The following is a 26934-nucleotide window of genomic DNA, read 5'->3' as shown; positions in this document are numbered from 1 at the left end:
AGGGGCCACGGGGGTTGGGTGACAGGGCATATATTGGTATGGGGGCATGAGGGGCCATGGGGTGGGTGAAAAGATATAGGTTGGCATGGGGATCTGAGGGGCCATGGGGGTGAGTAAAGGGTCATTGGTTGGCATGGAGCATTTGAGGTGCCATGGGTGGGTGTGTGAATACTGGAAATTCCCTCCACACCCCCTCAATCCCAACCCCACACACACTCCCCATGGCCCCATCCATGCCAACCCCATAGGGGCCATGGGGAGTGTATGTGGTGGGTGAGGGGGTGTTGGCAGGATGTGAAGGGTGAGGGATAGAGGACTATTTTCTGTTTTATTGTTTTTATTACAACTGGGACAAAGTCCCAGGGCACCGAGATGGGCCTTCTAAACAGTCGGCCTCCACACCCAGCAGCCCCTATGACTGCGTCTGCACTGTTTCCAGGGTGGTGGGTGCAAATCCATGCATCTGCCCTACTAGCCCCTCCCCTGGAATGAAAATCCCGCCTTTGCAGGAACTTTCTCCTGATGTGGGCGTGCCGAGCCAGGAAATTTCCCAACTCCCATTATTCACCTCTAGGATGAAAATCCAGCCATATGCTTTCTAAGTAGAACTTGCTAACTGGGTCCCCTGGTTGCGAGGAGGACAAGGACTCTACAGCATCTGTGCCGCGACCCATGCTTTTGTCTAGTGCGATTCTATAGTGGAAATCTTAGCTCACAAAATGACCCCCTCTCCTCACAGTGATAAAAGACCAGATAAAATGTTCAGACCTCTTGATGTTAGAATAAACCAATGTGATGCAATATGGGCTTTGATAAGATATTTATAATTTTAAATTCTTTATCAGTTTCTCCAAAAGTGCTCATATCAAATATCATTTAATAGGCTCCTGGAACAAAATAATTAAGTTAGCTCAAGCCTTTGGTAATTGGTTTACTGTGTAAATGGGAGCAATCTGTTCATCAAAAGTGGCAGGTCCAGTCATCAGACCATAAAATTAACCATCCTCCCCTCCATTTTAGGTATTAATACCTTCTCAGCGTTTGATCACACCAGCCTTTATGCAAATAAGGTCACTTTGACTGAATACGATCTATTATAACAGTTGACGTTGACAGTTATTTTTCACAGCTTGAGTGAAAAGATGTAAATTCAGTGAAATAAAGCTTTGCCTTGGCTCCCCCTACTTGTCGAATGTGTATTCATGTCTCATTCATCATTGCTGATCCCTTCATCTGGGGAACACCTTTTGGATTTTTAAATTATGGGAATTGGCCAACTTTGTACAGACAAAATAAGCGATTTTAGAATCTTGTCTTCTGATCAACTCTATATCCAGCTTGTAATTTTATTTTCAGGTAAAATCACACTTTAGCTTGAAAAGTAGAAACAAATGGACTGCAGCGGTTCAAGAAGGCAGCTCACCACCACCTTCTCAAAGGCATTTAGAGATTAGCAATAAATGCTGCCCTTGCCAGCGGCACTCACTTCCCACGAACAAATAGAGAAAAAAAAATCTTCTATAAAAATGCTGCAGGCAAATTAGATATTATCCATTCATGTTACTGCCCTGACAGCTTCTACTTAGACAGGACCTTTAATGTAGAAAAATTCCCCAAGGTACATCACAATGGTGTAATCAAAAAAATGAATGGCGAGCTAAAGAAGGAGATTTTAGAAGGTTGGCTGAAAGCTTGGTCAGAGCTAGGTTCTTAAGGAGCATCTTAAAAATGGTCAGAAGGTGGAGTTTCGGGAGAGAACTCCAAACCGTGGGTCAAGGCAGCTAAAGGCAAAATCAATAATGGAGTGGAAGATGTGGGGTGCAAAAGAGACCTGAGTCAGAGGAATGGAATTGCTGTAGGATAGGATATGGGCAGCAATGTTTTGGAAAAGCTGAAGTTCATGGAAGGTGGAAGATGGGCAGCTGGAGAGGGAAGCATTGGAAAAATTGGGGCTGCATATAACAAAAGTCGTAGTTAGCAGCAAATGGGCTGAGGCAGGGACAGAACCAGTACAAAAGTGGAAGTAGGGAACAGTGTTGGAGAAGACATGGGGTTGGAAATACAGTTCAGGGTTGAACAGACCACTGAGGTTGCAAACCATCTAGTTCAGCATGAGATGGTGGCCTGGGAAAGGGATGCAATCGGTGGCTAGGAGGCTGAAGGCCAGGACTTTAGTGTTCCCAATGTTTAACCGGAGGAAGTTATAGCTCATCCAAAACTGAATGTTGGATAAGCAGTATGACAACCCAAATGCAGCTGAAGGGCTAAGAGAAGTGGTGTCGTCTGTGTAGATATGAACATACATATGAAGGCTGACCCCATGTCCCCAGATGATATTGCCAAGGGGCAGCATGCCAATAAGAAAGAGGAGTTGGCCAAGGATGGATCTTTGGGAGACATCTGAGGTAATGGTGTGGGCAACAGAAATATGAAATTGGAACAATTGTTCAAGAAAGACATTAGGAATAATTTGCAATTTAAAAAGAAAATCAGGTTTTCTTTTCTTTTGAGATTGTACTTCAGAATTTCCCTTAACTTTCTTTGTTATCGTAAAACTTACTAGAGTTTCTCATTTCAAACTTCAGTCAGTGTTGCCACCTTTTGGCAAGCCCAAACCTGGACAGCAACCAGGATAAAGACTAAGCAGAAGATGGAATCTTGGGTCAAGTTTTGATGTTTGTTTTGAGATTGATGAAAATTAATCGAAAACCTTAGTCACCTTAATAGCTATTGTTTGGCAATTAGTGGGGACGAGGGGAAAGAAAACTGGACTTCTATTTATGAAACACAGTAAGTTGCTGTCAGGTTTCTGTTTTAGGAATTTCCAGACAGCCCACTCAGAAACCACTCAGAAACCAGATTACCTAGTTCCAAACTAGTCATTCAGAGAGCAGTGCTATCTTCAATCATTCAAACTGTCTGTATTTATATACAGGAACTTCTGGCAAGGCTAATAAAGCATAATTCCTAGAATTATTTGCATAAATCCTAAAATCATAGAATACAATTATTATTTAAGAATTATCCTAGAACTATTTTAAAATTATGTGGCACTTTGTTCTTTATAGATGACAAATTTGTGTAACCTGTGTAATTTTAAAAGCTAATTCACCATGTGCTATTCTGTTTTCAGGTCCAGGCTTAGTCTTTGTTATCTACCCTGAAGCAATCTCAACACTTCCAGGGTCAACATTTTGGGCAATTATGTTCTTCATAATGCTGCTGACATTGGGGATTGACAGCTCAGTAAGTAAAGCACGATGTTATCTTTAGTTTTTCATTATCCTAAACATTAGTAGCTCATAGAATTACATAGGGTGGAATTTAGTGCAGCCCATCTTGGCAGAACACATGGCGGCTGTGCCCACTTAATCGTGGGACAGGTCACGAATTAGTCTCCCGATGGGGTGGGGTGGGGTGGTGGGAGAATCCTCCCACGGTTAAGCTAGAGGTAGGAAGGTGTTGATATGAGAAACTAGTCCGCTTGCTGTGGGATTTCAATTTGGCTCATTAATAAGCCAATTGACACCAATTATCCCTGAGCCCACCAGAATTTAGTGGTGGCTCAGGGATTAAATGGGAGTCACACAGCTTTCCTGTGCCTCCCAAAGGCTGCCCAGCAAACCCTATTGGGTTTTCCAGCGGCCTACCTAAGGTGTGCCTCATTGCTAGGCACTCAGTGCTCAATCGAGGGACCCTGAAATGGGGAAGGGAGGGTGCTACCCCACTTCCCTTGCCTACAACCCTCCCTTCCCCCCCACTCCCATGACCCTCAATTGCAACCCCCATCCCGCCCTCATTTATTTGAGTCCAGGGATCCAACAACAATCCCTGGTGAAGTCCCTGAAGCACAACCAGCATCAGTAACTGCTTCCAGCAATGGAGAGCTGCTGGCCACTGATTGGCTGGTGGGTTTTCCGTTGCCTGGAGTTCTAAATCCTGGGGAAGGCCCGAGGCTGGCTATTTAAGTTTCTGGCATTTAATTTGCTTGTGCCTCCCCCATGGAAGCAACGCAGTTTTCCCAACCATTCTCCAACCTTTGGGTAAGCACCTCATCACCAGCATTAAATCCAAACCTTGGAATGTACGGCAAGAAACAGGCCATTCAGCCCAACTAGTCTGTGCTCATGTTTATGTTCCATTCAAGTACAACACTTCTCTTAAGAGCAACTGAGTACAACTTGAATATTTAGAGACAAAATGTTGGGATGCAAAAGAAATGTGCATCTCATGACAATTTCTTCATAACACTCCTGAAAGATGGTGACTGTGAACTGCAGCAATATACTTCAACTCCTGTTGGTTTTAATGGTGTTCACTTTTAGTGATATTAAAACCTAAGAGGAGAATTTTACACCAGGTTTCCAATCTGTAATACGTACTGTCCAACTATCGCAGTGACATGAGCGTAAACTAGAAAAACCATTTGCTCAATTTAAACTCCCCTGACTTCTAATGTCTTGAAGGTTTCATGATAAGTGTCTTGACAAAGTGATAGCTCTTTATGTGCGAGCTTACATATTGCAGTCATAGTCATAAAACATAAGTTAAATGAAGCAATAACAACTCCTTCTTCAAACACACTTCAGCCATGGACCATGTGAAATCCACTTTTATCCATTGACTTTGCCCATGCCATTTCATCTCCTAGAGAAAAATGCAAAGTTTTTCTGTCATAAAAGATAAAGGAAAGGAATTCCCTCACTGGGTATGTATTGTAGCTACATTCATTATCCATGACTAATTGCCTTCCTTGGCAACACTACTCCAGAGTCCAGCAATCATATATTTCATATTTTATTGAATCACTTTAACCCCTATATATCCCCATAACTCCATATCATTTTAATGAGATATTCATGAAGCTGATTAACTAGAACCTGGAATAATTCAGTGCATGACCAACATCAATTTAGGTTGAGATTAATTAGAATTATGAACTGAGATGTAGTTTAGTAACTGAGAAAGCAGCAAAGATCCCAGAAGTACACCTAGGAAAGTGAAGTTTTCTTCACGTATTGACCACTTCTAATCTCGAATCTTGATTAAAGCTTGTTAAATTTTATACTCAGGTTTCTTTTTAGTTCTGTGTCAGTGTTGCAATTTGTCAAATAGTCTGTTTATATTTGCATGATACATTCCACTCATGGGCCTGAATTTTTCGGTCATCTGGTGCGTGCGATCGACGGGCCCGGGAGCAGACGGGAAATGAATGGCCAACCAGTGTGAAGCACGCGCTGAAGTGCTCAGTGCTGCTGGGGTGGGGGCGGGCACCAATGTCACTGCAGGTGCTGGCGAGCGCTTCCAATGAGCTCCCTGAAGGCAGACAGCTGCCCCAGGGAGCTGCAGACCTCCACAGAATAAAGAACACAAACAAAAAAGCTGCAAAGTATGTCCACTCAGCACAAACAAGCACCTGAAAGCATACCTCATAAAACGCCAGTCCCCAGATATCGCTTTTTATTTTATTTCCCCACGGAGATTTCATCTCGCCCTGGATCAAGGTTCGAGCAAAAATGCGAATGCCGCCTGGGAGAATGGCCTATCTGCCAACCGTAAATGTGGATGAGCCACGTGAAATTGCTGTTGATTGCATCGTTAATGGGCGTAATTGCCCACTTAGTTGCCGGTGGGCACGCTCCCAACTGCCGCGCGCGCCCGCCGAGTGAAATATTGTGCAAATGCGCGACCTTGTATCAGGATCAAATATTCCTAGGTCACACCCTTCATTGCTCCAACCACGTAATTCAATACCAAACTCAGATTACCCACCACATCATCCGTGTGATGTTTTAGATTGATTACCAAATTTAATGGGTAACAATTAAATCTGACACTAAAAAGTAACTTCCTAGTTGGGACACTCACCTGACGTTTTCTCGTGCTAGTTCACATCCGTTCAGGTCGACCACGCGCCCGCCTGTGGGATGTCGAATTCTGGCCATGATTTTCGAACCCTGGATTATGTTTTCCCTGAATTTTCTTCTTTCTTACATAGTTTTACATAAGATCTATAGAAACAGGTCCTTCAACCCAGCCAATCCATGCTGGTGTTTATGCTCCACTTGAGCATCCTCCCATCTTTTCTCATCTAAATCTACCATCGTAACCATCTATTCCCTTTTTCCTCATAGGTCTCGAATGAAAACCGATTTAGTTTTGAAAACTATCACAGCTAAATTCATCCAATGTCATACCTATGTGTTAGTGGAGTTATTGGAATAAGATCCAAAGTAATTTGTTATTCACTTCTGCTTGCTTAAACCCATGAAATGCTCTTTGGCAATTCTGTTGCCACTCCAGCTGAAATTCAAATGGAAAACTATGAACATAGTAATAAATATTTTTTTCTAATTTATATTTTAAGTGCTTATCTAGGCTAAAGATGTCAGTTTTAGGGAATGGAACTATTCTTGTCACCCAGTATCAGTGTCAAATATTCCTAGGTCAGACCCTTCAATGCTCCAACCATGTAATTCAATACCAAACTCAGAAGATTACCCACCACATCATCCGTTTGATGTTTTAGACTGTATACCAAATTTAATGGGTAACAATTAAATCCAACACTAAAAAGTAACTTCCTCGTTCATGTATCCAGAACACAGTGACTTGTTGGACATGAAGGGTTGTAAATTGCTTTTGGTCCATTTTGAGTCTGACGTGGAAGCCATCCTCCTACCAGAAAGGCTGAGATTGGCCCAAAATTGGACCTCGGGCCTCATTAGTATTATTAGGATGCGTTCCTGGCATCTGTTGGACCTACAGAGGCAGCGTGCACATTTTTAAAAGATATGGGAAAGTGTAGCAGCAATGACAGTTAGGGATGGGTCCATTGTGAGTACTGTTGGTGGAGTGCCTCTGCTCCACAGGAAAGCTTGACAAACTAGCTTTTTGGTGGCGTTCACTGCTTAAGACACTGCAACCACTGAGGTATCCTCAGTGGAGCAGATGTGACTTGAATGATGTCCAATTTGGCAGAGACGGCCATCTACATGTGTAGGGATCTAATGCATGCTTGAGGCACACACCAGGACACCTCCAAAATGTCCCAATTCAATAGCAGGTCAGATATCATTTCGGGCACAGGACAAAGATCCCTGAAATTGGGTGGGTGCAACTAGGTCACTTTCCACACCACAGAGTTACTCATTTTATTGAGTTCAAGTTTGAAAGGTTTAGAACTAAGGGAAATGTCTCTTAAGCCCTGCAGTAACCAGCACCATTAGATGGGAGTGCTGAAAAGGATCTTCACATTTTGAAGCAAGGAAACAACACCACAGAGGGTAGATGTGGGATTTTGACAGAAACAGAATAGGTTTTTTGATCAGCCACTGTTGCAGACTCAAAATCCTAGAACTCCCCACCTAACAACATTGTGAAAGCACCTTCGCCACATGATTACAGATTACATCCCTAACTGTTCATGGAGAAGATCCACCAGCACCTTCTCAATGGCAGGGGTGGGCACTAATTGCTGGCCTTTGCCAGCAATGCCTCCAGTACAAAAATGAATACAATAGAAACAAACCCACAGGTCTTTCACCTGCAAACGTTTGCACTATTGCTGGTAACCAACAGTTCAGGGCAGCCACTAAACTAATAATCAAACTAAGTGTTCGCCTAGGGCAGCAAAATTTTGGGGATGGGGGGATGGTGGGGGTGCAAAAAAACTGAACGGAAATGACATAGAGTTTGAAAATTATATGAGCAACTTTCCACGGGTGCCATAAGTTTCCACAGAACCCTGGAATTTTCTGAAGCAGCTCTTTCCCAGTCACACCCAACCTCGCTCAAGCTCGTTAAACCTTCAATGACAGAAACCCCATCTCCTCCATGCTCACTGATCCATTAATCACAACCTCCCCTTCTCCATGCTCACTGACCCACAAATCACAACCTCCCCTTTGTGCTTGCCGATCTACCAATGACAGCTCCCCCTTTCCTGGCTCCGCACTCGCTCATGCGGGTTACCTAAGAGTTACAAAGGGCAGAATTTTTCTGTCATCGAGTTGGGGGCGGGGCCCACTCGCTGACGTGAAAATGATGCGGAATGACATCGGGGGCAACCCCCGACGTCATCCCGCCCCATTTAAATATTCAGGAAGGCGGGAGGACAGCGCGATCAGCTGTCCGCCCGCTGACCTGTCAATGGCCAATTGAGGCCATTGACAGGATAATTAAGCCAATTAAAGGCCCTGCCCGTCCAACCTTAAGGCTGGCGGGCAGGCCAGGAGCCCCAGCAGGCTTCTGAACAAACATGAAACCTCATCCACCGGCGGGATGAGGTTTCATGTCTGTTTTAAAAAACTTTAATAAAGTTTATGTGATATTTATTAACATGTCCCATCTCGTGTGACATTGTCATATCAGGAGGACATGTTAATCATTTTTTTATTTTTCTATTTTTAATGTTACAAACACTGTCAGCGATCTCCCTGAGGCAGCACTTAGTCTTTCGTGCGCATGCGCGAAAGAGTGCAATCTGACAGATGGGGAATTCCCCCCCCCCCCCCCCCTGCACACAGGAACCACATAGCGCTTCCTGTCGGGTGGCCCGCTGGGCAGGCCTTAATTGGCTTGCCCACTTAAAATGTCGGCGGGGCCCGTTTCGGCGACGGCGATCGGCTGCCTGCCTGCCGCCAAGCCGGTGGGGCCTGCCTGCCCATCAAGGGCAAAATTCTGCCCAAAGATTTACTTTAGAGGACGAAATAAATGGGGTGTGTAAGAAAAGTAATGCAGTAATCATGAGTGACTTTAATCTACATGTAGATTGGCCCAATCAGATTGGCAAAGGTAAGCTGGAACATGAGTTTATAGAATGTTTCAGGACAATTTCTTAGAGCAGTACATTCTAGCACCAACCATTCTAGACCTGGTAATGTGCAATGAGACAGGATTAATCGATAAGCTCATAGTGAAGGAGCCTCTAGGTGACAGCGATCATAACATGATAGCATTTCTCATTCAGTTTGAAGGTGAGAAATGTGGGTAAAAGACTAGTGTTTTAGATCTAAATAAAGGTAATTATAAGGGAATGAAGTCAGAGTTGGCTAAATTGAACTGGGAAACTAGTTTTAAAGATAAGAAAACAGAGATGCAGTGGCAGACTTTTATGGAGATATTAAATAATTCTCAGCAAAGATTTATCCTAGTGAGAAAGAGGAGGGTGCATCACCTGTGGCTAAATAAGGCAGTTGTAGATAGTTTCATATTGAAAGGAACTCTGTACAATTCTGCAAAAATTAGTAGTTGATCAGAAGATTGGACAGATTTTAAGATCAGCAGAGAATGACTAAAAATAATAAAGAGGGAGAAATTAGAGCATGAGAGAAAGCTAGCTAGAAATATAAAATAGATAGTGAGAGTTTCTACAAGTATTTAAAAAGGAAAAGAGTAACTAAAGCAAGTTTTGGTCCTCTAGAGGATGAGGCTGGGGAATTAATAATGGAAAACAAGGATATGGCTGAAGCATTGAACAGATATTTTGTGTCTGTCTTCATTGCAGAAGACTTTGAAAATTCCCCTAAGATACTTGAAAATCAAGAAGTGAAAGGGAGGAAGGAACTCAGAACAATCAATACCACCAGGGAAAAGATATTGGGAAAACTATTAGACCTAAAAGCTGACAAGTCCCCAGGGCCTGATGGCCTGCATCCTAGGGTCTTAAAAGAAGTGGCTGCAGAGATAATAGAGCAACTGGTTATAATCTTCCAAAATTCCTTAGATTCTGGAAGGATCCCAATGGATTGGAAAATAGTAAATGTAACACCTTTATTCAAGAAAGGAGGGAGACAGAAAGCAGGAAACTATAGGTCAGTTAGCTTAACATCTGTCATAGGGAAATTGTTAGAATCCATTATTAAAGGAGATTATAGCAGGATATTTAGAAAATCATAATGGGATCAGACATGTCAACATGGTTTTGTGAAAGGGAAACCATGTTTCAATAATTTGCTGGAGCTCTTTGAGGAAGTCACAAGCAAAGTGGATAAAAGGGAACCTATAGATGTGGTGTACTTGGATTTCAAAGAGGAATTTGATAAGTAACCACACAAAATAAGAGCTCATGGTGTAAGGGGTAATATATTAACATGGATAGAGGTTTTGTTAGCTAAGAGGAAGCAGACAGCAGGGATAAATGGGTTATTTTCTGGTTGGCAAGAGCAGAGTGCCACAGGGATAAGTGCTGGGGCCTCAACTATTTACAATCTATATCAATGACTTAGATGAAGGGACCAAATATATGGTAGCTAAATTTACTGATGACACCAAGATATGTAGGGAAGTAAATTGTCAGCAGGAGGTAAAGAGTCTACAAAGGGATATAAATAGGTTAAGTGAGTGAGAAAAAAATTGGGTTATAATGTGGGAAAATGTGAACTGGCCCATTTTGGCAAGAAGAATAGAAAAGCAGTATACTATTTAAATGGAGACAGATTGCAGAATTTGGTGGTACAGAGGGATCTGGGTGTTCTGGTACATGAATCACACAAATTTAGGATGTAGGTACAGCAAGTGTTTAGGAAGGCAAATGGAATGTAGGGCAGGATTGTCCGGCCCCATCCCCACCATACTCTTCTGGTCCCGCCGCAAGCCAATGGGCTTCTGGCTGGGGCGCCGCCTCGCCCCTGGTGGGGCTGGAAAGTCTTGGCCATTGGTGTTTATTGTAAGAGGAATGGAATATACAAGTATGGGAGTTTTACTGCAGTTGTACAGGGCCCTGGTGAGACCACATCTGGACTACTAGGTACAGTTTTGGCCTCCTTATTTAAAAAAAGATACAATTGTATTTGAAGCAGTTCAAAGCAGGTTCACTCGACTCATTCCTGAGATGAAGGGCTTATCTTATGAAGAAAGGTTGAACAGGTTGGGCCTATACCCGTTGAAGTTTATAAGAATGAGAGGTGATCTTATTGAAACACATAGGGCAGGATTATCCCCCCGTCGGGAGGGGGAGTTGAAGCCTCTGATCGGCGCTCCCGATTGGGGGCGCGCTGCCATTTTACATGGGCGGGCCAATTAAGGCCTGCCCAGCGTGATGTCCGCACGGAGGCGCTATCCGCTCCCTGTGCGGGCGGGGGGAATCCCTAAACTCGAGAGTGCGCTCTGTCACGCATGCGCACAAAAGAGTGCACTCATCTCCCTGAGGCTAAATGCTGCCTCAGGGAGATTGGTTATACAATTAAAAATATTAAAAATAGAAAAACAAAAAATCCCTGACATGTCCCCTTGCGTGACACTGTCACATGACTTGGGACATGTCCATAACTTTTTATAAAACTTTAATTAAAATTTTAAAAACCTACATGAAACCTCATCCAGCCCGTGGATGAGGTTTCATGGTTCTTCCGAAGCCCGCCTGGGCTCCTGGCCTGCCCGCCAACCTTAAGGTTGGACGGGCAGGTCCATTAATTGCTTCAGTGACTCAGTCAATGGCCTCAATTGGCCATTGACAGGTTGGCGGGCACATAGCTGATTCTGCTGAGCCCCCTCCTATCTGAAAATTTAAATGGAGCGGGGTGACGTCGAGAGTTCCACCTGGAGCCACCGCGCGTCATTTTACACGTCGGCGAGCGGGCCCTGCCTCCTGCTCGCCGACAGGAAAATCCTGCCCATAAGATCCTGAGGGGGTTTGATAGGGTGCATACTAGGAAAATGTTTCCCCTCATGGGAGAGACTAGAACTTGGGGACACAATTTAAAAATAAGAGGTCTCCCTTTTAAGACCAAGATGGGTGGAATTTTTTTCTCTGAGGGTTGTTAGTCTGTGGAATTCTCTTCCCCAGAAGAAAAAGTGTAGACTGGGCCATTGAATATATTCAAGGCTGTTAGATAGATTTTTGATTGACAATGGAGTCAAGGGTTATGGGGGCAGACGGGAAAGTGGAGTTGAGACCACAACCAGATCAGCCATGATCTTATCAAATGGTGAAGCAAGCTCAAGGGTCTGAATGGCCTAAACTTGCTCCTAAGTCCGATGTAGTTCCACATTTTCAACCAGTCAAAAAGCTCTTGGGTGGTCTCACAAGTGATGTGGGTGTTGAGGTCTCACAAGAGTTGTGGGAGTGAACAAATCTAGTGAAGGAATATGATGCTGCAGAACAGTGGGAGGCTGAGGTCGGGGCGAGGGCAGGCCGTGAATAACAACTACCCATGAGTTTCTCAATTTTTAGCAGTTGTGTGAGAATGGGACTACAAGAGTAAGTGTTTGCCGTTATTTTACTGTATTCATTTTTGAAAGTTAATTGTGGGATGGGGGATGGTGGTGGGTGGCACAAGGCTGAAGGTTCGCTGAGGGCACTGAATAGTCTTGCACCCGCCCTGTAGCAGACGAATTTGTTGAAATGATTGCTCTTGCTGTTGACATTCTCTAGCAATCTGTAAAGAAATAGTGGGATGAGAGGGTTCAGCTGAGCAAATATAAAGATACAAGCTTGCAGCAAGTTACATTTTTTGTTGCAACCCCTTATACTCACTCCCTTCCAATGTTATTTCAATGCATGACTGGTTTTCTTTCTTGCCCTGGTCAGGACTCCATCCTAGATTTGGCAGGCTAGTTACAGAGAAAAATGATGAGTACAAGTATTTGGAAATGCAAAATTAGGTAGTAATTTTAGAGTATAAATTTGCCCACTCAATCACCTGATTCCACCCATTCAGCAGTGACTCATTAAAGCTAACAGAGAAATTATTGCACTTATTATGCTTGCTTGAAAGGATATAGCATCCACTGCCAGATCTGTCTGGACTACATAAAGCACCATCAGATCCTGCTCTTCTCTGCTAACACTGCTCATTATTCCAGGATCATCCTGGAATGCAAAGATAATTCCCAGTTATAACCGTCTTCTTAAACCCCTCTCCTTGTTTCTTCTATCCTCACATCCAATAAAAATGAGAGAAGCTCATGGACTTCCTTCTCACTAAGATCGAGTCCGCCCACTGCCTCTGCTGCCTCTGTCACGTCCTTCCCTTCCACTAGCCCACCTGGACAAATGCCCTCCAAATTTCCGCCCTGCCTTGGCCCTGAACACGTATTGTTCTCTAGTTTCTCTCCTATCTCCCTCATGCCCTCTCTGAGTTCATTTTGTTCATGAGACCCATCTCCTCCTCCCTCGACCCTATTCTCACTAAACTGCTGACCGCACAACTTTCCCTCCAGTAATAAAAGCAAAATATTGCTGATGCTGGAAATATGAAATAAAAACAAAAAATGCTAGAAAAACTCAGCAGGTCTAGCTGTATCTGCGGAGAGAGAAACAGGGTTAACATTTCGAGTCCGTATGACTTCAGAGCTCTGAAGAGTCAAACAGACTCGAAATGTTAACCCTGTTTCTCTCTCCACAGATACAGCCAGACCTGCTGAGTTTTCCTAGTATTTTCTGTTTTTATTTTAATTCTCCCTCCTGCTCTCCACATTAATTGATAATGTTAATGGTTCTCTCTCTTCATTTCTAACTTTACCCAGTTCTGATGTAAGGTCACAGACCTGAAACATTAACTCAGTTTCATGCTCCACAGTTTCTGTTTTTATTTCTCCCTTTAGGTGTTGTCCATCTCTCCTTTAAATCTGATGTCACTCCCATTTTAAATCTGATGTCACCCCCACTTTAAACCTGATGTCAACCCCACTCCTTAAAACAAAACCCTTGACCCCTCCGTCCTTGCAAACTGCCATCATGCAAATTACAGCCCTTTCCTTTCCGAACCTGAAGCCCTTTCCTCCCAAATTTGTGCCATCTTTCCTGGAACTCGATGTTTGAATCCCTCCAAACAAGTTTCTGCCCTGGTACTGTACCAAAACAGCTTTATCAAAGTCACAGATGACATCCATTGCGACTGTAATAAAAGTAAATTATCTCTCCTCAAGCGTTTTGATCTGTCGGCAGCCTTTGTGATGATTGACCATGCCATCCTCATCAAACACCTCTCCACTAACATCCAGCTGGGTGGGAATGCTCTTGCCTACATGGCTTCAATTCTTATCTATCTAATCATAGCCAGTGTATCATTTGCAATGGCTTCTCTTCCTACTCCCACATTGTTACCTCTGGCATCCTCCAAGGATCTGTCCTTGAACCCCCTTCCTGTTTCTCATTTACATACTGCTCTCAGCAACATCATCCAAAAACACTGGGCTAGTTCTTAGATGTACACTGACAACACCCAGCTTTACCTCACAACCACCTCTGTCGATTCTCCATGCTTGTTAAATAATCAGACGGTTTATATGAAATCCAGTACTAGAATAGCAGAAATTCCCCCCAATTACACATTAGGAAGACCAAAGCCATTGTTTTCAGCCCCTTCTCCTAACTCTGTTCCCTAGCTACCAACTCCAACCCTCTCCTTAGTAACTGTCTGAGAATAGATTGGACTGTTCGCAACCTTGGTGTTATATTTGGCTCCAAGATAAGCTTCCAATTACACATCTTCACAATCACTAAGAACACCTATTTCCATTGCCATAACACTTCCTTACTTTGCCCTTGCCTCAGTTCATCTGCTGCTGAAATCCTCATTCATGCTTTGGTTAACTCTAGACTTGACTATTCCAATGCAGTCCTGGCTGGTCTCCCACATTCTATCCTTTCTAAATTTGAGGTCATCCAAAACTTGGCTACCTATGTTTTAACTCACACCATGTCCTATCACCCTTTTGATTCCTGACCTACATTGGATTTTAAAGTTCTCACCTTTGTTTTCAAAGCCATTCATTGGTGACTGTGCCTTCAGCCCCTAGGTCCTAAGTTCAGGAATTCTCTCCTTCTAGCTGTCCCCCTTTAAGACAGTCCTTAAAACCTGCCTCTTTGACCAAACTTTTAGTCATCTGACCTAGTAATCTCCTTATGTGGCTTGGTGCCATATTTTGTTTTATAAAGCTCCTGTCAAGCGTCTTGGGATGTTTCATTATGTCAAAGGTGCTATATAAATATAAGTTGTTGTTTGAAGCTGGTTGATAAAGTAACCACCAAGAGGAAGGTACATGTATTAATCATTGATAGCCAATTTGCATCATGTTCTAATACAGAATGACTGTTGTGTTCAGAAAATTGTGCTTTCCTTGACCCTTGTTACAAGTTTGTGTCTACCATGAATACCTCCTAGGGTTCAATGGCATTATTCGCTCTCTTAAGCAGTCCGAGTGTCTTGTGTTTAAAACAGTTTACTCACACTGCCCTATATTTACTCCCCTATATTTACTCATATGATGACATAGCCCAGGGATGTACCCTTACAAAATTTCTTCAGGCTCTTCGAAGGCAGGTTAAGTTAACATGAGATGAGGGAAGACTTAGTTAAATTGTTAAGCTACTTTACTGCACAGCAAGAGAAATGCACAGAGCAACGGTTCTGATTGGATTTGATTGTTTCCACCAACATAACTTGTCATCATGTAACAATTTAACAATAATGAGCATGAATACACTGCTCCTCTTCACTGAGTTGCCTTGCTTGATTCAAACAGCTTAACTCCCCTGCGTTGCAACATTTTGAGCCTCTCTTCTCAGGCTAACCAGAGCTGGGCAATAAATGGAGTCTTGCCAATGTCGCTCACAAAAATGTGCTGGTCATGAGGACTTTTCCAGAGTGCGCCAGGAGCACTTCAGTGCACAATTTTAATCAGAAATTCAAGTTTTAGGAATACCTAGAAAATTAATCCTCAGAGATACGAAGAGTATCACTACAAGTTACCCCCATGGGACGTCAAGGCAAGGGCAGTTTTAATGTAGGGTCCTCGGCAAGACATGAATCTATCCTTTCCCTTTAAGATGCTTTTGAACATCCGGTATATTTCCAGAATTTTCTGTGGTTATTATTGGTTTTTATCATCTATGATCCTTTTTGTTTAAAAATCTGAATTATTTTGAGGCCATAATGTCTTCGCATTTGTTCTAGTTTTAATTTATACTCATGCGGTTTCTTTATCTCAGATGGGTGGTATGGAGGCCGTTGTTACTGGAATTACAGATGACTTCAAATTTTTGAAGAAACACCGAAAGCTTTTCACATTTGCAACCGCAGGTGGAACTTTCCTGGTTGCACTGTTCTGCATCACCAATGTAAGTGGTGTAAATTGGTTTGGAAAATAGCAGTTAAAAGGCTACCCAGTAAATTGTCAATTTGTTAGCTGGATGCAAAACTGACATTGTGAATCAGCCGTAATCAGTATGGAATCAGTTCCATAAACTACTGGGTTTTCATTTCTATTGATATCTATAATGGGTGATTGATTCACAACAGCAGTTTTTCAACCAGGTGGCAAGTTGAGAATATACCACTGAGTTATCCTACTAGTTGTATAGCATGGATATATTGGTGTTAATTCTGTTTGCGTGAAGCTCACAGTTCATGAATTAAAGTGGTAATGGATTATTGGTCAACAACAAAAATTAAAAACAAATCTAAACCAATTATTAAGTGATGCATCTGGCTGACGTAAGCTAATAAGCCAATTTGTACACCTAATAACAGCATTGTTACACGTGGGCTATGACTTAGATTGCATTAGTTTAAAACGCTATTTGCACATTTTTTTAAATGACCACTTCCATCAGGAGGATGGTGGGTACAGTGATGAAAATAGCCAGCGTCCCCAACTACTTCATGTTTGCATCTACTTTCAATTCTGTCAGTAAGCTGTGCCAGTGCTTTTGGAGTAGCTTGTTCATTGTGGAGGGTGGGAAGTCTGGTGTCTCCTCTCTGGAGCCCAGCCAGTCTTGGCAGATGAAAGCAGGGAAGGTGATCACGAAGAAGAGCTGTGGAGGCTCATGTATCAGGTTGGTGGATTATTTTATGGGGTAACAGGAAGATTAATACTTTCAATTTTTATGAATGGCTTGCAGGAGCCCCTAAAAGGTTGTTCTATGCAAAGCCTAAGTGGGTAGAGCATTCTGCCCACATTGATTTTTCAAAATTGCATTGGGGTCCTAATAACTTCATTGGGTTCAAATTTGCATTGGCTAATGAGACTCCAATATGGACTCCTGCAGATGTGTCATGACTATATGATTCTATGACTCATGTTAATTGTATGTCAATTGTGTTTAATTATATGCAGATGGAGGTTATTAATTGGGGTTTCACTTGAGGACATGTAAAGATATTCTTATTTAAACTGAGGTGTGGTTGAGTTAAGAGGTATAGGCTTGTTGTGTTTCATTTTGTATATAAATATAAGACTGAGTAAAGATTGGCTCCAGTTCTATCCTTCACCAATTGACTGACACTACATTACAGTACCAAAGCACTACATTGCTGTACTATCGGAGGTGCAATCTTTCAGATGAGATGTTAAATCAAGTTTCCTTAGAGCAGCCCATAGTGTGCCTTATCAAGGCCCCGTGAAGTTGGTCACCCTGATGTCAATGGGAACAACATGATAAATGCTGCAATTTTCATTGTGTTACCACCTGCCCCTGCCCAACAGTGGGTGGAAGGAAACTAAAATCAGCCACATTAACAAGCAGCAGCAATATTTCATCTGGGTGTAATGTTTGTTTTGGCAGCAGTTGCCTCACAGCAGGAGAGGGAGAACATAGTAAAAAGTTGGAAGATGAAACTGTCCTTTCAGGAGAATTTACCAACAAAATACAATATCTAGCATTAACAGATCTGTAACAGTTGTGTAATTTTAATATTGGATGTTATTAACATCAGGGTTATCATATGCCATCAGTTGCAGATAGCTCCAAATGTATAATAACAACTGCATTCCCAAAAAGAACGACAGACTTGCTTTTATATCGCGCCTTTCATAACCTCAGGACATCCCAAAGTGATTTCCAGCCAATGAAGTGCTTCTGAAATGTCGTTACTCTTGTAATGTTGGAAATACAGCAGCCAATATTTCCCAGCAAGGTCCCACAAACAGCAATGAAATAATGACCATATAATCCATTTTTATAATGTCGACTGAGGGAGATATACTGGCCAAGACACCAGGGATAACTCCTCCACAGTTTTTCAAAATGATGCCATAGGATCTCTTACGTTCACCTGAGAAGGCAGAAGGAGCCTTGATTTAACATCTCATCTGAAAGGTCGCACCTCCGACAGTACAGCAACGTAGTGCTTTGGTATTGCAGTGAAGTGTCAGCCTAGATTTTTGCACTCAAGTCCTGGCGTGGGACTTGAACCCACAACCTTCAGAGTTGCGAGTGGTACCAACCGAGTCACAGCTTGTGATGTTGCTTTCATCGAGAAATCAAAGAGCTAAGGCTCATATAAGGCCTTACTCCCAAAGTTGGAAAGTGCAAAATAGATTAGATAAATCTGGAAGTAGTAATGAGATGATACCAAATTTAGATTTTAACAGACTGAAGATTATAGGAGAAAAGAAAAACTGAAGGAGGTAAGGAATTCTATAGATTTGAAATTCTGGGAAAGAATGAGTTAAAGTAGATGAGCAGTGATTTGATGTAGGGAAGAAGAAATTAACATTGGTGATACGATTTCTAATATTGCAATTTTGCTATCTTTAATCCAGCAAGGACAAATGATGAAAATAAAATTTTAAGCTTGTCAATATTACTAACAGAACTAATTTTTTTTTTTAAAAAACTACACTCGGAATTTCCTTTGTGTTTCTCAACTTCAATAAAAGATCAATGGAAATCCCATTTATGCATGTATCCATGGTTTCTGCTGAAGGAGATGTACGGCAGCCAATTGGGAGAAAGCCCAAGGGAGTGTCTAGTGAAAGTTTCACAAGGTTTGCCAGGACTGCTGTATTCAATATGGATAATGAGCAGTCTACAGCTGCACACTTTCACGCACTTGCAGCCTTTGGCCCATATCCTTGACACAAAAGGCTGAACATCATGTCTGCCACACCAAATGACTTGGAAATGGAAAGGATGGAGACTAGAGCTGGCTGACTGAATCCATAAATATTAAATTAAGCAAACTGTGTTCAGGGAGTACCAGGATGTTAAACAATCACATTTTTAAAAATAAAGCCATAAGTCACATAGCTCTTTTAAATGATTGCTTCTGAAAACATATTTATGATTGCTATTAGTGGAATGAATATAATAGCTGTCCAACTAAACAAACAAAAGGTTGGCGTCTAACCAAGAAACTAAATGAGATCTTTAAATAGTAACAAGGGTAGATGCAATAGTTCAATTCAACTCTGCAGGTCTAACATAAGTCAGACATTCCTAAACTGCAATAAAGTGTTTGTTTGACAAACATCAATTTCTTAATTACTTTGAAACAGTTTTGGCATCCCCTGGAAACTTGATCAAAGTTAATTACTGAAGAATATTTTCAGTTTGCTTTGAACTACACTGTATATATAATTGAGATATATTTAAAGCAGATGTTGTCCCAGAGTATATTCTGATTTTCACAGTCAGTGACAAACACCATATTGAAAAATAATTTTTATATTTTTCAGGTATTCCCAAATAAATAAATGTTTCTGTTGAGGCACCATTTCCAGTTGAAAAAACAGATTGTAGACAGTTCAAAATTTGCACTAATCTCACTAACTTTTATTAATTAAGTAGTTTCATCCTGTTACTGAGTCAATGTTATATATCTAATCTTGTTGAGATTAAAGACCAAATATGTATGGGAGAGCAGGGAGCATGTAAATTGGGGAGGATACCTGAATGTGGAGATTTTAACAAAGTTAAGGGTAGGATATCTTCATTTTTTTTCCATTTCCCACTAGAAGGGAAGGAAAATCAAATATTGGTGGTGGGAGTGGAGGGTGAGGGTGCAGCTGATTGAATCACAGTATTGGTACAGTGCAGAAGGAGGCCATTAGGCCTATCCTGTCTGCACTGGTTCTCTAAGCAATTCCCTTAGTGCCATCTTCCTGCCTTCTCCCCATAACGCTGCACATTCTTCCTTTTCAGACAGTAGTCTAATTCCCTTCTGAATGATTCGATTGAACCGGCCTCCTCCACACTCTCAGACAGTGCATTCTAGATCTTAACCATGCTACGTGAAAAAGTTTTTTCTCATATTGCTTTTGTTTCTTTTCTCAACTACTTTAAATCTGTGCCCTCTCATTCTCAATGCTTTGAGGGGCAAGTGGCTCGAGATTAGGGGTTGATGAAAGGAGGGTTGTGTGATTATTGGAGCCTGGCAATGGGAAAGGACTGAAAGATCAGAGATTGGGGGAAGGGTGGTGAGCCAATCAAGGAGCAGGCGGCTCGTGTCCAGATGTTGGAGGGAGATCGGCTGATAATGGAAGAAAGGAGATGCTTTGAATGACAGAAGGTCATTGAGGGGCTGGGGGAAGCAAGGAGTGCTTAAAAAGCACTTGCCTTTTCCAGTCAATTACCTATGTCTCCATTTTGCCACCAGTTTTCCCAAACACTCGGAAACCCAGCTAGCAACTATTAAATTTAAATCATGCTCCAAATTGAACATTGAGATCCTGATTTAATTATAATGAAGAATCCTGCCTCTTCAAGACAGGACACAGCCACGCCAACCATCCTGCCATTGTAAAAATGGCAGCAGATTGTGGTTGCCTTTTGTGATTTTAAATTCAACACCCCCAACCCTTGTCTCACCCATTGTGGGGGTTAATATTTACCACCCCCCTCCAATTTGTAGCACTCTATACAAATGCAAGTTCATCCTTTGTTACATCCCTATACAACAAGGCTGAGTAAATGAACACATTTAACTTCTAATTACACTTTGAGCACCATTCAACCTGAAAGTTTACTTGGTAAATTGTCTCCAATGGACTGATATGATGTGGTAAATAATGGAGCAGATCATAAGACATAGGAGCAGAAGTAGGCCATTCAGCCCATCGAGTCTGCTCTGCCATTCAATGAGATCATGGCTGATCTGATAATCCTCAACTCCACTTTGTTCAAACAGAGGAGAATCTGTGGGACTACAATGACTGACCAATGTATCTGTCAAGGAGCTTTGGCATGAAGCCAGCATTCATCTGTCAGTATTTGGTGCCCACATCTTAGTATTGAAGTTATAAAGTGATCAGCATTTTTTTTAAAAAGGAAATCTTCCTACTTGATGCATAAATCGGTACCTCTTAAAACTACTTAAATCTTCAGCCTCATTCCACCTAGTTCTTTGAGACAAGATCATTTCATACCATGAGTTTTCTAGCCATATGTGAAAAGATTGTATACACATGGCTTTTTGTCTATGGGCAGAATTTTACGTTCTGTGGGCGGGCAGACGCGCGACCGACCCGATTGGGCATAAAATAGCGTACAATGGTGTTGGGTGAGCATCCCCATGTCATTGCGCTCTTGCGTGATAAGTGGGCGTGCACGAGATTTGGCAGCACACCCGCCGACAATTAAGAGGCTGATTAAGGCCATCAAAGTATTAATTAACGGCAATTTTTTTTTTTGCTGCCTGTCCAACCTTACGTTTGGCGGGCGGGTGAATCGGCCAGGCAGCCTTTGCATTTTTCAGGAAACCTCATCCAAGGGTGGGATGAGGTTTCCGTAATTAAATTTAAAAAAATAAAAATGTTTAGGCTGAATTTTTATAATTCATAGCTTAGGTGAGTGAGTCCAAATTGTGGACATTTTTTCCTGCATTTATAAATCTTTATTTGATGGTTTTATATTCTTCAGCTCCCTCTGCCTTCAGGGAGCTTTCATTCCACGGTCCCCGATGGCTACGCTGACTTCAGCGCTCATCCTCCTCCCGCCCTCACCCTGGCAGAGCTGAGCCTTTCAGCGTACGTTTCACGCAGGCTGGCCGTTAATCGGCCAGCCAACGTGAAATCGCAGTCCGGGGCCAATCGCGGGTGGTAGACCGCTTCCCAGCCCCGCCCAGCGCGCCCACCCAATGACCTGGAAATCCTGCCCCATGTTTCATTGCAGATTGGTGGACTAATACAGTTCCCCATTTCACACTTGAGGAAAATCTATTTGTTACATAATTTTAGCTTATCTGCACAATAATAAAATTTAAATAAAATCACACATTTGTCATACAACGACAAAAATCAATCCCATGGAATGCTCAGGACTTGTGTGGAAGGGAGGCCAATAATAACATAAAAGAACCCGAAATATAAACATTCCCATTATATAAACCTAGCCTATCAATCCAGTGCCTTATAGATTACACATGGTATTTGTTGGTGAATGAATTGAGAGGTTTTCAATCCTAATGTTTTTTTCATAATCCTGGAAATTGTCAAAATAGCTTTTGTCTTGGACTTTGCATTTTTTAATATTTGTTATCACGAACAACCTAATGAAAACATGAATTGTGTAAATTATATTTTTTTTAACCTCTTGTAGGGTGGAATTTATGTGCTCACATTACTAGACCAATTTGCAGCAGGGACAGCAATCCTCTTTGGGGTATTAATAGAAGCCATTGGAGTATCTTGGTTTTATGGTAAGTTTCACTTTTCAGTTTGAAACTACCTGAATACAATCTAAAAGGCTTATGGTAGACAGTTATGTGACTTAAGTTAATTCTATTGTGTTAGACATCTGTTTGGCATAGGTATAATATTAATGTACATATAACACAAGGACAGCAGTGGGCAGCACTAACACTTATCCCTTTGTATGTACAGTAATTGTTGTCCATTAACCTTTTATCACTTATAGGGTTTAAATCAAATTTGAAAAATAAGGTGAAAACAGAAAATGCTTGAAATAATCAGCAGGCCTGGCAGCATCTGTGGACAAAGAAAGCGAGCTAAAATTTCAGATCTGTGACTTTCCATCTGATTTTCAGCTGCGGTGTTTTGCTTTTGCATTAGTGTTCATAACATATAATTTTTATGCTGCAATATGCATTTTAATATAGTGGCACAATGATTTTTTTGAAAATACACAACACCAATACTCTATTATTGAATAGTTTTTAATTCTTTCACAGGATGTGGGCATCGCTGACTAGGTCAGCATTTGTTGTCCATCCCTTAGAGAAGCCTACAACCACACCTTTCCACCCTTGCAGAGTGAAAGTTACGCATTATTACCTGCTGAATAAACCAGAACTGTAGAAAATGATGTGATTGTCCTGTATCCCAGTAAAACGTAACCACTCCCATCTATAAAGGGAGTGTAAACACTTTTCCACGGCTCTGCAGTATTACAGAAGAGATAAAGATTTCCTCTCCTCACCTGATGAGAGAGAATTCAGCTTGGAAATAATTCTCCACCATCAAAAGTAAAGGATACAATTATAATTCGGAATCAAAGAGTGCGCAAAACCATACCTTGCTGTAATTACTCATACTTTCTGAATTCCTTCTGCATAGCAAGCTTGCATTAGGTAGTGGCTTCTGTGTGAAAAGTGAACACTATCTGGAGAAGGTAACCTTTCTACTGTTATGTGTTGTAATTAATTTTGCTGTGATAAACTGATTAAACTGTCAAATCTAACCATAGGATTAAGGTAAAACTCAATCTTAATCACTGTGAAGAGAATAATCAAGGCTTCATAATTACAATTTTTCATTGCTGAAGATTGTAGAATTTCCTATAATTCACAATATGCTTATACTAATGTAAGAATATTGCATAACACAGCGATAAAAAGTAAAACCAATATTATTCTTTAACTGATTGATTTTGGTATCCGGAATCTGTGTTAAACATTAACTGGTCATTCTTGAAGTGGGAGAACTAGTTTTCCTGGTTTGTGTTTTTCTTATTGTTGGTGGTCTTATGTGGAATGTTCATACATCTTAATACTCCCTCAATTAGTTGCAGAAAATTATATTTTTTATCATCACAGAAAAATTGATGGCTTTCGAAATTAAAAAAATAATTTGGTGCATGCTGAAACCAATGCAGTAATACATCATCCAAAAATCCAAAACATATTGCCAAAATCAGAGTCTTCATCAGGGATTTTCACAGCAGGGCATTATCACCCATTTGTATAATTATCCTGATGCTTTTAAATAGATTATGATGATTTTGATAATTAATATTGATGCTTTTTCTTTTCCTTTTTTTTAACAAGACTGATTCTGTTAACTATTTTTCATTAAAATGGACTCGACCATTTATATAAATATTCCAATGTTTATAATGATGTTCCTGAAATTTAGATCTGTTTCCATATGCCAGTAGGCTTACTGCATTTGTAGCCATGTAGCTGTCTGTTGGGTACCAGGGCCAGTTGAGGTTGTTGGTTAATGTTTCAAATGAAAAATGATGACCTGATGTTTGGAAGATGATAGCGTATTGTAGACCTTAGCCTTAATTAAAGTCTGCTGATAATGTGATCTGGCATTTTATCCTCTACCTCTGGACTGGAAAAAGATTCCAGTAGTCCAAATGACCCAATGGGATCATTGTCAAGTCCCTCAAGGCATTCATGACATTTAAGGAAAGTGAATTTTGTTGAGGCATTTGGATTTGAGAATAATCACAAAAGTCACATAATTGCATTGTGGTGGCATTTCATGCCACCACAATACAATTACAAGTGTCAATGTTACCTTTTGCAAATCTGAACAAATGTGTGTAAAATAATCAGAATAACTTAATTTTGTGCTTTAACAGAAGTTTGCTCTTTCCACTGAATAAATTATCTGCCGCCTACACCAAACAAAGTTGATAGTTATTAGTGATTAATGCATGTTTAAAACAGTCAATAACTATGAACATTCACTAACTTGGTCTTTGTAACATAGAAGAAAATGATTAACTGTGTTGTCAACGTCCTTTGAAAACAAGCTCATACTCCATAAAGTTCAAATATATATTTATATTCATCAAGATATTTGTAATGTTTATGCATGTTTCAAGTTATTTGGGGTAAAATCTTAATCCTGACAGTTTTAAAACAAATTGTTGGGAAGAATTTATAGTATTCCATTTCACCATGAAAACACTTGAACAAATATACTTTTTAGCTTGTTTGAAGTTCAACTTAAAAAACAGCTCATAAGTTCAATAGTCAATGAAAATTCATCCAAACACTCATAGAAAACATGTTAACAGTTCAATTTGCTTACATTTTCTGCTCATCCAAGCAAGTACTCTGAAAAATTCATAACTCTGCACATATTCTTCAAATCATTCTTTCTTTCTATTTATTTAAAATGTTAATAACTGAGAACAGTTTAATTTCTATGTATTCGGCCTACTTCTGAGTAGCTTTGTTGGAGTTTTGCCTCAAGTTCACCCCCTCAGCACATTTTCAAATGTACAGTAGCTTGTGAGGTATGGGCATGATGTGTATATAACCAATGTAACACTTGTACATGAACCACTGCTTTGTTGAACATTAGCCAAAAAAGAACTTTAGCAATCAGTCTAATCTTCATTCTGTGTCCAGCAAGCAGATTTTCACCTCTACTTGTGAAACCAGTCTTTGTAGTTGCAGTTCTGAAATGATTTAACATATCGGAAAAGGCATGCATCCCTTCTTCAAAAGTGAAAGTTACTTTGGTGTACAGAGAGGCAGAGATTGTGAGCCCAATGCAGTGTTTTTTTCAGTTGCCCCAACAGGATGTTGTTATAACTTCGGGAATGGCCATGATTAACATCGCATAAAATTTGTTAAGCTTAATATTTGAAACATTGATTGTTCAGCCATAGCTTTCTCTCATTAAATACTCCCTGCACCTATATGTAGAATTTTTACCCACTTTTACAGCATTTATTTATTTATATGACTGCCATTTGTTAATTAGTACATGCATTGTCTAGCATAGTACTAGTGGAAGAAAGGATGAAAAGAAAAACTACATAGATTTTTTTATGAAAGACCATTGCTTGAAAGGTGCCTTCATTCCTGTGAAGAACTCATGTCAATAGCAGTTTGGATCTCTTTCATTTTATTTTATTAACTGCTTTAGTTTAGTAAATCATTGTAACATAACAATTGTTTCAGGAACCAGCTATGAAATATAAACGAACACAGTGCAAGATTAAGCACTTTTTGTTTCTTCACAAACACAGAATGTAACCATCATCAAAATGTAAATCATACCACTTGCATGTGACCTAATCACTACAAGAATGATACCATGGCTGGGTTTTACAGCCCCCTGCCGGGTGTGTTTTTGGTGGGCTGAGGCATGTAAAATATGACAGATGACTAGCCCGCCGCCTTCCCAACCACTCCAACCCATTCCCCATAATACAAGAGGTGGATAAGGCGCCTACTAACTCGCTCACCCTTAGGCCTATTGAGGCCCTTAAGCATCCCAATTAAAGGACATTTAAGGACCTCAATCTGCCTCCACTGCCATTATGCACTGGGCAGAGGAAGGTAGACGAGAGTGGGAAGGCTGTTTTTTTACCAAAGTTGGTGACGCCCGGGGACACCCCCCTAAAATTGTACCTCACCTTTGTGCCTCTATCTGATCCCCCCCCTACCCAAAAAGCAAAGATCTGGTTCCAGTTGCCATGGGCCAGAATTTTTCCTGCACGGGCGGAGGCACTCGCAGAGCAGACCACAACCTGCGATCGGCTCTGCACCGTCATTTTACGCAGGCGGGCCACGTAAGGCCCACCCAGCGTAAGACGCGAGTGGTAGCGCTCAGCACTACATGTGAGCGCGGGGGGGGAGGAGGGAGAGTCGGGGCCAGCGATCTTTCGCACATGTGCACAAAAGCGCGCTTCAATCTTCTTGAGGCATGGAGATGCCTCAGGGAGATTGAAGTGTTTGGAAATAAATAAATAAATGGCATGAAAATTTAATTAAACATGTCCCCTTATGTTACTATGTCACATGAGATGGGACATGTTTTTATATTTCAGAGAAATTTTTTATTGGATTCATAAAAGCTTTAGGAAACCTCATCCCGCTCATGGATGAGGTTTCCTAAAAAATGTAAAGGCCGCTTGGCCTTTTCGCCTGCCCGTCAACCGTAAGGTTGGACGGGCAGTGTAAAGTTGACCTTAATTAGTTCCTTAATGGCCTTAATAGGCCTTTTAAGTATCAGCGGGCATGCAGCCGACTCTGGCACGCGCCTGCCGAACAAAAC

The 26934-nt window shown here is 41.3% G+C and overlaps 1 protein-coding gene across 2 annotated transcripts in view; it reads left to right on the top strand.

Moving 5' to 3' along the window:
- Nucleotides 1-26934, top strand: part of slc6a2 (solute carrier family 6 member 2) — a 145557-nt gene that overhangs the window by 101200 nt on the left and 17423 nt on the right. Inside the window, exons 8-10 of one of the 2 annotated variants that reach the window (XM_078544242.1) lie at nucleotides 3134-3246; nucleotides 15938-16066; nucleotides 22268-22367. In XM_078544242.1, the coding sequence (XP_078400368.1) occupies nucleotides 3134-3246; nucleotides 15938-16066; nucleotides 22268-22367 (342 nt within the window). The remainder of the gene's footprint in view (nucleotides 1-3133; nucleotides 3247-15937; nucleotides 16067-22267; nucleotides 22368-26934) is intronic. The other variant, XM_078544243.1, reaches the window with a different exon arrangement.

Source organism: Cetorhinus maximus, chromosome 6, assembly GCF_964194155.1.
Source record: "Cetorhinus maximus chromosome 6, sCetMax3.hap1.1, whole genome shotgun sequence".
Classification (NCBI taxonomy): Eukaryota; Metazoa; Chordata; class Chondrichthyes; order Lamniformes; family Cetorhinidae; genus Cetorhinus; species Cetorhinus maximus.
This window is presented reverse-complemented; position numbering and strand designations above follow the sequence as displayed.